At 40.9% G+C, this 13,002-nt stretch overlaps 1 protein-coding gene across 11 annotated transcripts in view; it reads left to right on the top strand.

Annotated features, from left to right (window-relative positions):
• Positions 1-13,002, top strand: part of RFX3 (regulatory factor X3) — a 299,217-nt gene that overhangs the window by 171,582 nt on the left and 114,633 nt on the right. For 9 of the 11 annotated variants that reach the window (XM_040449451.1, XM_040449449.1, XM_040449453.1 and 6 more), the window contains 2 exons: positions 1,265-1,362; positions 11,942-11,980. In XM_040449451.1, the coding sequence (XP_040305385.1) occupies positions 1,265-1,362; positions 11,942-11,980 (137 nt within the window). The remainder of the gene's footprint in view (positions 1-1,264; positions 1,363-11,941; positions 11,981-13,002) is intronic. The other 2 variants (XM_040449457.1, XM_040449450.1) reach the window with 1 other exon arrangement.

Here is a 13,002-nt window from a genome sequence, read left to right as displayed (position 1 = left end):
AAAACTAGCCCTAGGAAATGATCCTCAGTGGCTACTAATATTGTCAGGTAAAACATGAAGAGGATGAGTGGATGTAGATGACCACACCTGACCCCACCGAGTATATGTCACACTGCGGAAGGAGAGACAGCCAGTTGTTAGCACCTGATGTGACGTGACAGGTAGTACACAGCTTTTCAAATATTGAACCCGTGCAAGGCCCTCAGTCTAACTACCAGTTTATAGGTCATACGGGAGATAGAGGAATTTATTAAATGACACCTCAGGGATGCTATCAGCCAAGTCTTGAATTCTAGAAATTCTACAAGACAAATAATCCAGTTTCTTCAATAAATAATAGTCAAGGATAAGAAGGATGGGAGATTGTTAGAGATTAGAGGAGAATGATAGGAAATATAAACCAAATATAATATGCAGACCTTGTTTGGATCCTGACTTGAGCAAACCCAAGTGAAATTTTAAAATGAAAATGAATTTCTATGTTACATATCTAATATACAAAATACAGTTTATACATTACAGTTGGGTTTGCTCAAGTTGGAATAGTTAGAATCTAACAATGACTGGATTTTAGATGATATCCTAGAATTGTTAATGTTTTATGTGTAATACTAGTATCGTGTTCATGTTAAAAATAGCCCTTCTCTCTCAGAGGCCAAATGAAATCTTTCCCAGTGAAGTGATAAAAATCTCTGCACTTGCTTTTAAATAATCCTATAAGGGGTTAAAAGGGGAGGGCTGGTAGCAGTTATTTATCTTGATGAGCCCAGGGGGTTCATGGTAGTATTTTTTCTACATTTGAGTGTATGAAATTTGCCGTCGTGAATTATTTCATTTTATCTTTTAATTTTTTGGAAGTCGTCTCTATGCCCAACCCGGCGCTCCAACCCATGACCCCGAGATCAAGAGTCGCGTGCTCTGCTGACTAAGCCAGCCAGGTGTCCCGTGAATTTTTTAAATTGAAAAATGAACTTAGCTTTAGCAGACCGACTGAAGAGAACTTCACAGATTATCAAAATAAGTGAGGAGCTTCCAGATTTTTTCACCCTAAATATTTGGAGTACGTACGTCCACAACCTACACCTGCAGAAATGGTGTAGAACGTATCCAACGTAATTGCTTCGGTTGATTTGGACCCACCGTGCACTTACCTTGAAGCTCCTAGGTTTTAACACCCCAGAGAAATCCTTGAGGCAAATCTAACGCCGTGGCTGTGTGTTCGTTGTATCTGCTTCTTACGGTGCTCCTAATATTTGTTTTCCAGGTACAGCAGGTCCAGACCGTACAGCAGGTACAGCATGTGTACCCAGCCCAGGTGCAGTATGTGGAAGGAAGCGATACTGTCTATACCAATGGAGCAATGTAAGTGTGTGTGGGGGAGTATTTTCAATTCTCCCGCTTGGTTAGAGAGAAATGGTACTCTTTGACACATCCCACTATTCCCAAATGGTTCCCTTGTTTTCACAGTTTTTTTTTTTTTTTTTTACCAGAACAGAGTTATTGAGATTAGACTGATGTTTAGAGATTAGTCTGTGTCTGTTAAGAATGTCTGTTGATTTTCCTTCTCCCTTCATCTCAGTGGAATATTTCAAATTATGAAAAGTGTTAGGCCTTTGAATGGTTTTCAATAGGATGACAAAACTGTTTACTCCTTGTTGGTGATTTCCGTATCTTCTTACTACCTTGTAAAACCTATACTTGTTGTTTTTATAAGTAAGGTGGATTTGTGTATGTTTTTGTCCGTAAGCCAATACACAACGAGGACCTTAGTTTTTTGGGGGCATTTATTAAACTCCATAAGAATACCTGATACTCAAATCTGTTTTTCCTGTCTGAACTTGTCCTTGCCCCCTTCCTGTCCGCCCCCTCCTCCCCCTCGAACTCATCACCTTTGCAGCAACAATAATGTAAATTGGTAAATTTATACCAATTGTGTTTTTCAGCCACTTGGATTAAGATTCAAGATGTTATAGGTAAAGAGACTAAGAACTATTACAGGTCACCAGTATTGTTTTCATTTACCACTTGAGTGTTTATCTGGAATCTGTTGAATCTCTGCATGTCCCTGAAATGAATTCAAGTTCTTTCATTCTCTTCTGCCCGCCTCCCTTCTATGTTGGTGTGCCCCCAGTTGAAAACCTATGCTTTCTTTATTCTTGCTGCACCTCCTGGTTTTGTGGGTTCCCAGGACATCAACCTATAACCTCCACAAGGGCAGGGATTTTTGTCCCTCTCTTCTTTTTTTTTTTCCCACCGCAATAAATTGAACACCAGAAGAGTGCATGACGTGTGGCGGGAGTTCAGTTAATGTTACCTCTTGCTATTGTAACAAAACAACTTAGAACCCTAGTTTAACTCTGTACGAGTTTTATAGTCGTGACTAAGTCATGACTTTTTATTCTTCTTCCCTGGAAGGTGGGAGGATGGTAATCTCACCCTACTTGGCGTGGGGATTTGAGGAAATACAGTTACAGCAACTAACACAAGGCCTGGTAGACAATAGCCAATAGAAAACTGAAAGCTCTTCACTGATCTTGACTGATTTCTCTGTTCTCATCGCTTTTAGCCACATTCCCGCTGCCTTAACCCCTCCATTACCTATGAAATAAAATTCAGCTCTCCCCCTTGGCATTCACCCCATTCCTTCGTGTCCAGCTTCCTGTCCCACCTGTCCTGGGAACAACCAGCTTTGTGCATCTTTCCCCAGATACTACCCTTACTAGCCTGTTTCTGGACGTGCGGTTTTCTTTGCCTTCTATCCAGTCCCCCAACGCGGAGCCTCGTGTGATCTTTATCCACTGATTCATCATCTCCCCCGCCTTGTGACACGGACCCTCACTCTCCACTACAGTTAGTTTGTCCTCTCCCTTTAGGGTATGGACAACACTGTACCCCGACTTTCACTTCCGGCACCGAGCCGGGAAGAAATCTTTCCGAATGGGAACTGTTGTCATTTTGTTGTTTTCTCTGCATCTGTTGAGGTGATTGGCACCTAATAAAGGGTCCGTGAATTTCTCTGGTCCAGCGAATCTGTAACTCTTTACATATTGTAGACACTGGCTGTTTCTTACCTGTTTGTTGTGTGGGACCAGGGCCTCCTGGATGGAGCCTGCTTTTAGAATCTCTACCCTACACCCACAGGACTGTTGGCATTTTCACCAAAGAAATAGATACACCTGCGTCTATTGGACTTGTATTCTACCAGGGAAAATGTTAGGGGTTTCTAGACACTGCTGGAGGTCACTCAGTTGTATTGTCATTTCATTCGTGCCTGTGGTTTATCTGTCACGAGAGCCCCAGAGTAAAGGCATCCTAGGCAAAGCCTTAACAAACCACCTCCCCTGCAGTGGAGGGCTAAGTTACCACTCTACTGTCTTATTTCGGAGCATTTTATCATACATATATTACAGCATTCTGTCAGTGGAGAATCCCAGCAAATCCGACAAATAGAAGTCTGAAAATATCAGGGCTTTTATTTTCGTCAGGTCATAAGAAGTCCAAAGGTAGCATATTGTGCAGATCATGAGCACGACACGGTGCAAATACAAAGGCTTCTTGGAGAAAACCTTACAAGCTGACAGATAGCAGAGGGAGCATAACTGGACCCGGCTACACCATGGGAATTGCTCTAGTAGATGTCTGGCCTCGCAGAGTGAGGTATTTCCAGGGAGAAGGGGTAGTGAGTATGTAGTAGGGACAGATGGCTTTCTTAGTGGGGATTGGTGCCTGTGAAACACTCTGCCATCAGCCTCGTCTTGCAACATGATTAACTCAGATCTGCTGAGCCAACCTAGAGGTAAGCTACCAAAAGACCACAGGAGATGATCCTCCAGAAACATCCAGAACTGTGCTTCCTTTAGTCTATTGCTGACATCAGTTTCGCAGCAATCAGGGCCACAGCAGAATATCAGGGCCACAATTTTCTGGTATGTCTGTGAGATGTCTGCTTCGGTTGCGATCATCATATTTACATTTCAGACAGGAAAAAGAGGATGTGTGTGTGTGTGTGTGTGTGTGTGTGTGTGTGTGTGTGTGTGTGTGTGTATTTATATTTTTATATGTGTATATACATCACGCACAAGTACATGGAGGCTTTCCCAGAAACGTCCAGCTCTCTTTTGCTTCTGTCCCTTGCCTTATATCTTAATCGTGTCACAAAGTGGTGGTTAGCTGCAAGGGAGTCTGGGAAGACTGGCCTGTAGCTTCCGTGTGTATGGCAGAAGGCAGCAGGGGAAAAGGGGCAATTGGAATGGGTATTGAGACGGTGTCTAACACAGTTTTTCATCACTGGTCCAAGGTAAGGCGGAGAGATTACTGGTATGTGGCTTCGTGAAAGTTACACAACCCGCCTCACTGTTTTCATCTATGAAATGCAGATAGTTCTTTTTTCAAAAGCGCTTCGTGTCGCATTGTTATAAATAGGAAACAGTAAACTTCAGTTATTGCTGTAACATTAAGCACTGTGGTTATTCTTTTTATGTTTTCCACTCGTGTTTTTGACCCTGAATTCTGCCTCTTGCCTTGTACATTTTTAAAACTACCCCACCACTGCCGTTAGGGTCATCCACACCGTAGGTAGATGCGAGATCGGTGAATTCATTCATTCACAGACCCTTGGAAAAACAACATGTCTAAAGTTGACTTCCTAAAACTACAAAGCCCATTTAGATACAGAAATGATTCCAAGTAAATACCTCGTGTCAACATGAATTTTCTATGGCTCACAGACTCAGTTGGTTAGATCATGACTAATGAGGTCTGGGTCGTGAGTTCATTTGCCACAAAGTCCCATTAGCTTCCACCCGGTCTGTGTGGGCTCAGATTGTATCCGCATCTCCGGCCAGTCACATCACAGAGTGCATGAACCCTTGCTGTAGAGAGAGAAGATGCATCTTTAAAAATCCTCCCGTTAAAATTTCAATTTCAGTGCAATTTTTGACCAAGATCCTGTAGCATCACTTTCATATTTACTAAAGACACATTGTCTCGTCAGGAATTCTACTCAAAATTTTAGTAGCTAGGGGACTATGAATATTTATTTCTCAAATATAACAAACTTTTTTTTTTCTCAGCTTAAGCTATTTCAGTCTTTCCATTACTTTGTATGCTGTTATTTGAGTATGTACAGTGTTTGTCTCTAAAGTTCATTTTAGAGTCTTGGTATTCCCTCTTTTATCTGCTACACTTGCGTGCATGTTAGGAAAGAGTCCCCCGTATTCTTCCGTTCTACGACACTGAATTAATAGCTAGGTAGCGTTTGACCCCCAACTTGGGCCCCAGTCAGATTCCTATGCCTAGTTTCAGCCAAGGACTTGAGACCACGTTCCAGTGCTGGCTGTTAGAGAATAGTTTTTTATGAAAGGAGGAGGCAGCTTAATTTGCCTTTCCTTCTAATAGTTTTCCCATGAATATTTTTCCAAAGCCTGGATCATAGTCTTGTCTTTTTGTACGGATTCTTAGAATTTACGATCGCTAATAATTTAGAACACTGTAATTAACCCGGCTGGAGAACATTACATACCATGCGGACACGGCCCAGTGCAATTGCTGTTTCTTCACATAGCTGATAAATCCATTTTTTTTTTAAATGGAATGATTGTTTTTTCTCTCCCTACTCTCTTTTTTGACTCCTGTCCCCCCCCCCCCCCCCACCAATGACTCCTTCATCGTGTTAGTCAAAATGGAAATAAAGACATCATACTATATCATGGCCAAGTTAAGAGTCTTTTTTGAAAAATGTTTTTAATTTTCAAGGATTTTCATGTATCACCCTCTCTTTGAAGCTCGTCTACTGTTTAGAGAAGATCAGTGTTCTGAAATGACAGTGCCTTTATTGTATGCATATCTGTTGCAGTAAGAAAAGACTGGAGGAGGCCTTCTCTTAATCTTCTTGTTTAGATTATAGATTTCTCATCAACCCCGATACAGAATTTTATAAACTGTGTTTCACAGAATGTTATTCCTATAAAGTGTTCCGTGCTTTTCATAAGCAGGAAAGCACTGCAAAGGCCTTTCTTTGGAGAACTCTAAATTTCTTTCTTTCTTTTTTTTTTTATTTTTAAATTTTTTTTTTGAGAACTCTAAATTTTTTTTTGAGAACTCTAAATTTCTTTCTTTTCTTTTTGAGAACTCTAAATTTCTTTCTTTCTTTCTTTCTTTCTTTCTTTCTTTCTTTCTTTCTTTCTTTCTTTTAGGAACTCTAAATTTCTATTAGTCTTCTGAAGGCTCTGAGAAGTCCTCTGAGAAGAAAGACAGTGTATTAAAAACTGAACCTCAGAATTCTTTCACCTTGAATAACATGCAGTCATATCACACGGTATACTTTGAGAGGTTGTACATTAATATATTGACACTGAGCAGATTTATTTAAAATCCCTAAGCATGCATAGAGGACTAAATTTTAAAAAGTCACTTCTTGAAAATCTTACAGTTGGTGCATTTTCCAAAGCCACTTAAATTCTTCTTTTCATGTACTTTTAAAATGATTAATAAGAAACCTTAAAAGGGATACTCTTCAAGTTCCTTCTTTGTCTCTTGGTTCCAGGTAAGATTGTGCTTTCTTAGGAACATTTAAATGCTTCCTACTCTGAAGAACTGGGGTGTGGAATTTCTGTAATTGAGATTGAGAGGGTGTTTTCTTCATGTATGCTTCTCCTGATATGCACATGCAAATTGCTCTAGGATCTGGTTTGCCATTTGGGTTTCAGGAAATATATCGCTGATAACTTAGGAAGTTCTTGGAGAGAGAACTGCCTCCCTGAGGCCTCTCTCCAGTTAGAGATGGGCCCATTTCATAAATAACATAAAAATTTCCCTCTTTTCAAATAAAGCAGACTTTCAAATATGGCTTCCAAAATGTCAGCAGTGGGAAGGTCATAGACATCATTTATTCTAACCCTTACACCTTACAGATGAGTAAACAGAGGCCCTGACAGGTTGCCCAGCTAGTGTCTAGGGTTCCTATTTTCTGACCTTCAGTGCATGGTTGGTCCTTTCCAATGATCTGTAAGTAAAGGTCTTTTGATCCCGAGTCATTTGGGAGATTGGAGGGAAGGCCAGTTACATGATTGTGTGTCTTACTGTAGATAGATGGTTGAACTGATGATACTTTTTATTCTTTAAAACTTAGAATCTGTTGTTATTCATATGAAAATCTTTTTGTGTTTATTTAAAAAATTGTCTTACACTTTTACAGTTACATTTATTTCATACATTTATAATGTTATTTGGATATTCATAAAATGTATAGAAAAGTCCATACTTAATGATTTTTCAACATCAAATACTTTAGTTAAATAGTTTGCAAGACAAAGGCTATTGTCTGGCCCTGCCTATATCCCTTTTTGTTATTTTTCATTAGTAGAAATGAAATGATGCACATTAAGGGTAATTTGCTCTGTGATATTTTATATCCACTAGATTGATGTCCAGAATAGTTCTAGACCATAACACTTGGAAGAGTGTAGACACTTAACTTGTCTCCTCCTCTCCTCTTCCCTCCTTTTATTAAAAAAGGAAAACACGAAAGAAATCCACCTGCCCTTTTTTAGGTGTAGAACCAAATTGTGTTACCAATTTTCTTTTTTTTTTTTTTTAATTTTTTTTTTCAACGTTTATTTATTTTTGGGACAGAGAGAGACAGAGCATGAACGGGGGAGGGGCAGAGAGAGAGGGAGACACAGAATCGGAAACAGGCTCCAGGCTCCGAGCCATCAGCCCAGAGCCCGACGCGGGGCTCGAACTCCCGGACCGCGAGATCACGAGATCCCGCGAGATCGCGAGATCGTGACCTGGCTGAAGTCGGACGCTTAACCGACTGCGCCACCCAGGCGCCCCAATGTGTTACCAATTTTCTTAATGGAACTGCAGATACCCACGTTCTAAGAGTTCTCCTACTGGCTACATTGTAACCTCAGACAAACAGCATTTGTGTGGCCAGATTTCCTAATCTGTGGAATGGAATTAATAATTAAAATCGTTGCTTAATAACCAGGTCAGGTACGGGAATGGGAGGGAGTAATGAGAGAAATGGGATATGGGATAATTAATATTGTCTGAAAAAAATATATTCGCTTTTCGTATGGGTACTCTAATCTTATAGAACTAACTGCAAAAGTAAAAGTTGATAAAAAAAAAATCTCTACTTAAACTGTATTTGGAAGCTGGAGTGAGAAATCTTTGTTGAAGGCGTATGTTTGTAAAGGGTATGTATTTGGGAATCATGGTGTTGTGCCTCACAGGGAGGCTAATTAATGTCTTTTATTATATGAGTATAAGCCCTTGGCTATCAAAAGTCTGAGAGTGGTTCACAAAGGCTGAGCTGTAATGACCAGAAAGAAGGTTCTAGAAAGGACAGCACCAACACATCTTAGTCCGGCCCTCAGCAGTAGTCAAGCTAATAGACCTGCCTCCCACAGAGTGCTTGGAAGCCCTGGCCTGCCTTCAGTTCCACAGCAGGCCTGACTCAGGGTACGAAGCACCGCCTGTCTGTCTCGACTTAGCGCTCTGGCCTCAACAACACACGTACCTGCTTTAACTCCTTTTGTCCATGTTTCAGAGTGTTCCATCTCTGACAAATGCCTGGTCTCTCTCTTCTTCTTCATACTAAAACCTCTCAGGATTGGCCACATATTCTTCAGGGTGGCTTTCTTCTCCACATTACCGTGAAATTGCACTTGTCAACGTCATCGGTGACCTCCAGCTGTTAAGTCTAATAGACATTCTTCTAGATGGAATTTCCTTCATCTCAAACAGCCAACCCCACCACCTATTCTCTCCTTGAATCACTATCTCCTTTTGACTTTTCTGGGTTTTTTTTTCCTTAATTTATTTTTTTAATGTTTATTTATTTTTGAGAGAGAGAGAAAGAGGATGCGAGCAGGGGAGGGGCCGAGAGAGAGGGACACACAGAATGTGAAGCAGGGTCCAGGCTCTGAGGTGTCAGCACAGAGCCCGACGCGGGGCTCGAACCCACGGACTGTGAGATCATGACCCGAGCCGAAGTCGGACGCTTAACCGACTGAGCCGCCCAGATGCTCCTCCTTGTGGCTTTTCTGACTGTATTCTTCTGTTTTCTTCCTATCTTGTTGGGTCTTCTTCGTTCTTATTATGGGCCAAATAATTTTTCTATGGCCTAAGTTCTGTGTACTTTCCCCCACTGGGGGAAAGTGGTCTCTACCAGAGAGCACATTTCTTTCCCGACACTTCATGGCTATCCATCATTCTCATGCCCTTTTTAAGTTACCTAACCTTTGCCCCTCCCCCACCAGAATGTCAGTTTCATGTGGTTAATTACCTTGGTTTTGCTCCCCATTCCTTGTCTAATACCTAGAACAGTCATAGTCATACGTGATAGGTGTCCAATCTATATTTGTTGAAGGAATTCAGTAAAAGGTAGCATTTAGGGGCGCCTGGGTGGCGCAGTCGGTTAAGCGTCCGACTTCAGCCAGGTCACGATCTCGCGGTCCGTGAGTTCGAGCCCCGCGTCGGGCTCTGGGCTGATGGCTCGGAGCCTGGAGCCTGTTTCCGATTCTGTGTCTCCCTCTCTCTCTGCCCCTCCCCCGTTCATGCTCTGTGTCTCTCTGTCCCAAAAATAAATAAAAAACGTTGAAAACAAAAATTTTAAAGGTAGCATTTAATGACGTGTAACACAAGAACAGGCTACTTGGTTTTTTTGTCTTGTTTACTTTTTTATTTTCTTTGTGTTGCGAATTTTTTCTTTCTTCTAAAATTTATTTTATGGAAGTGCAGCCGACACACAATGTTACATTAGTTTCAGATGTACAAGGTGATGCAACATCTCTTTCTGTTGTGACGCTCACCACAAGTGTACCTACCATGTGTCACCATACAGTGCTGTTACAGTATCACTGACTGCATTCTCAGTGTTGCACCTTTTATTCCTACGATCCGTTCATTCCATAACTGGAGGCCTGGATCTCCCACTCCCTTCCCCCGTTGTGCCCAGTCCCCCACCCCCTTCCCTTCTGGCTACCATCAGTTTGTTCTCTGCATTTGAGTCTGTTTTTGCTTTTTGATTGTTGTGTGTTTTCAATTCCACATATAAGTGAAATCATGTGGTATTTGTTTTTCTCTGTATGACTTACTTCACTCAGCATAACACCCTCTAGGTCCATCCATGTTGTTGCAAATGGTAAGATATCATTCTTTTTTAAGGCTGAGTAATATTCCATTGTGCATATATACCACTTCTCCTGTATCCATTCATCTATATGGATGGACACTTGGGCTGGTTCTATATCTTGGCTATGATACATAATGCCGCAGTAAACATAGGGGTGCATATATCTTTTTGAATTAGTTTGTTTTGTTTTCTTTGGGTAAATACTCAGTAGTAGAATTACTGGATCACGTGATAATTTTAGTTTTAGTTTTTTTGAAGAACCTCCATACAATTTTCCACAGTGGCTCTACCAACTTACATCCCCACGACAGTGCACGAGGGTTTCTTTTCCCTACGTCCTCACCCCTCTCATTTCTTTCCTTTTTCATTCTATCCTCTCTGACAGGTGTGAGGTGATATCTCCTTGTGGTTTTGATTTGCATTTCCCTGATGATGAGTGATATTGAGCATCTTTTCATGTGCAGTTGGCCATCTGTATAACTTCTTTGGGAAAATGTTTATTGAGGCCTTCTGCCCATTTTTAATTGGATTATTTGTTCTTTGTGGTGTTGAGTTGCATAAGTTCTTTGTATGTTTTAGATATTAACCCCTTGTCAGATATGTCATTTGCAAATATCTTCTCCCATTCAGTAGGTTGCCTTGCCGTTTTGTTGATGGTTTCCTTTGATGTTCAAAACCTTTCATTTTGAGGTAGTCTCAATAGTCTCATGTTTGCTTTTGTTTCCTTTGCCTGAGGAGACCTATCTAGCAAAGGCCAAGGCCAATGTGAAAGAAATTACTACCTCTGTTTTCTCATAGGAGTTTTATGGTGTCAGTTCTTACATTTAGGTCTTTAATCCGTTTTGAGTGTATTTTCATGTATGGGGTGGGGACCACCATTTATTGAAGACATTGTCTTTTCTCCCTTGTTTATTCTTACTTCCTTTGTCATAGATTAATTGATCATATAAATGTGCCTACATTATAGGCTTATTTCTGGGCTATTCTGTTCATTGGTCTATATGTCTGTTTTTGTGCCCATATCATACAGTTTTGATTCCTACAGCTTTGTGTAGTATATCTTGAAATCTGGGATTGGGATACCTCCAGCTTGTTTTTTCTCAAGATCGCTCTGAGTCTTTTGTGGTTCCAGACAATTTTAGGATTATTTGTCCTAGTTCTATAAGAAACACTGCTGGTATTTTGAGAGAGGTTGCATTGAGTTTGTAAACTGCTTAGGGGGTAGGATGGACATTTTAACAATATTAATTCCTTCAGCCCATGAGCATGGAAGGTCTCACCATTTGTTTGTGTCTTCAGTTTCTTTCATCAGTGTTTTATAGGTTTCACAGTACAGGTCTTTCACCTCCTTGGTTAAATGTATTCCTAACTATTTTATTCTCTTTGGTGCAATTGTAAATGCAATTGTTAATTTCTCTTTATGCTAATTTGTTATTAGTGTGTAGAAACACAACTGATTTCTGCGTATTCATTTTATATCCTGCAGCTTTACTGAAATGTTACTTGGTTGTTTTAAATACATCAGGGAAAACGATCGGAACTAAGCGGAAATGCTGTTAACATGGTATTCACACAGCTTTCTTGGGGGCGGGGGGAGGGTCTTTTTTTTCCATTGCAAAACACTTTTGGGCTTACGTGCATGTATGTGGTTGCTCAGTTTTTGTTTTTGCTTTCAAGTGTGCAAGACGGTAGGTATTATTAGCCATCATTACAGTGCCATACATTAGACCCCCCCCAGAACTTACTCGTTAACTGAAAAGTTTATGTTTTTTGATCATCATCTCCCATTTCTCCCAGCTCCAGCCCCTGGCAACCACCATCCTACTCCCTGTTCTTGTAAGTTAAACTTTTTATATTCCACATATAAGGGAGATTATATAGTACTTATCTCTCTCTACCTGACTTAGTAATTAGTATTATGTCCTCAAAGTTTATCTATGTTTTTGCAACGGCTGAATGATACTCCACTGTTTATATGTATACCACATTTTCTGTATCCATTTGTTCATCTGTTGATGAACAAGTTAGGTTGTCCCCACGCCTTGGCTATTACGAACAATGCTGCTGTGAACGTGCAAGGGCAGACACCTCTTTGAGACACTCGTTTCATTTCCTTCAGATGTGCACCCAGAGCAGCATCGCCACCTTATATTGTAGCTCTGAAACAGAACAGAGTGTCCAGAAACAGCCCATACATTCAAGCATGTACCGTCAACAAATCCTTGACAAAGGCACAAGAATACACGATAGGAAAGGGGTAATCTCTTCAGTAAATGGTGTTGAGAAAAGCTGGGTGTCCACATGCAAAAGAACGAAATTGGACCACTATGTTACAGCACTCAAAAAAATTGAAATAGATTAAAGACTTAAGTATAAGGCCTGAAACTACAAAACCCCTAAAAGAAAACATAGGGTGTAAGCTCCTTGACATCAGTCTTGGCAGTGATGTTTGAGATCTGATACCAAAAGCACAGGCAACAGAAACAAAAATAAACAAAGTATACTCATTAAACTAAAAGGCTTGTCTGCACAGAAAGGAAACCATCAGCAAAATGAAAAGGCAGCCTACCAAATGGGAAAAAATATCTGTAAACCGTATATCTGAAAGAAGTTGCTATCTAAAATACAGAAGAGGGGCGCCTGGGTGGCGCAGTCGGTTAAGCGTCCGACTTCAGCCAGGTCACGATCTCGCGGTCTGGGAGTCGAGCCCCGCGTCGGGCTCTGGGCTGATGGCTCAGAGCCTGGAGCCTGTTTCAGATTCTGTGTCTCCCTCTCTCTCTCTCTGCCCCTCCCCCGTTCATGCTCTGTCTCTCTCTGTCCCAAAAATAAATAAAACGTTGAAAAAAAAAATGCAAAGG

The sequence above is a fragment of the Herpailurus yagouaroundi genome, unplaced genomic scaffold (assembly GCF_014898765.1).
Source record: "Herpailurus yagouaroundi ecotype Mexico unplaced genomic scaffold, PumYag 199, whole genome shotgun sequence".
NCBI lineage: Eukaryota > Metazoa > Chordata > Mammalia > Carnivora > Felidae > Herpailurus > Herpailurus yagouaroundi.
This window is presented reverse-complemented; position numbering and strand designations above follow the sequence as displayed.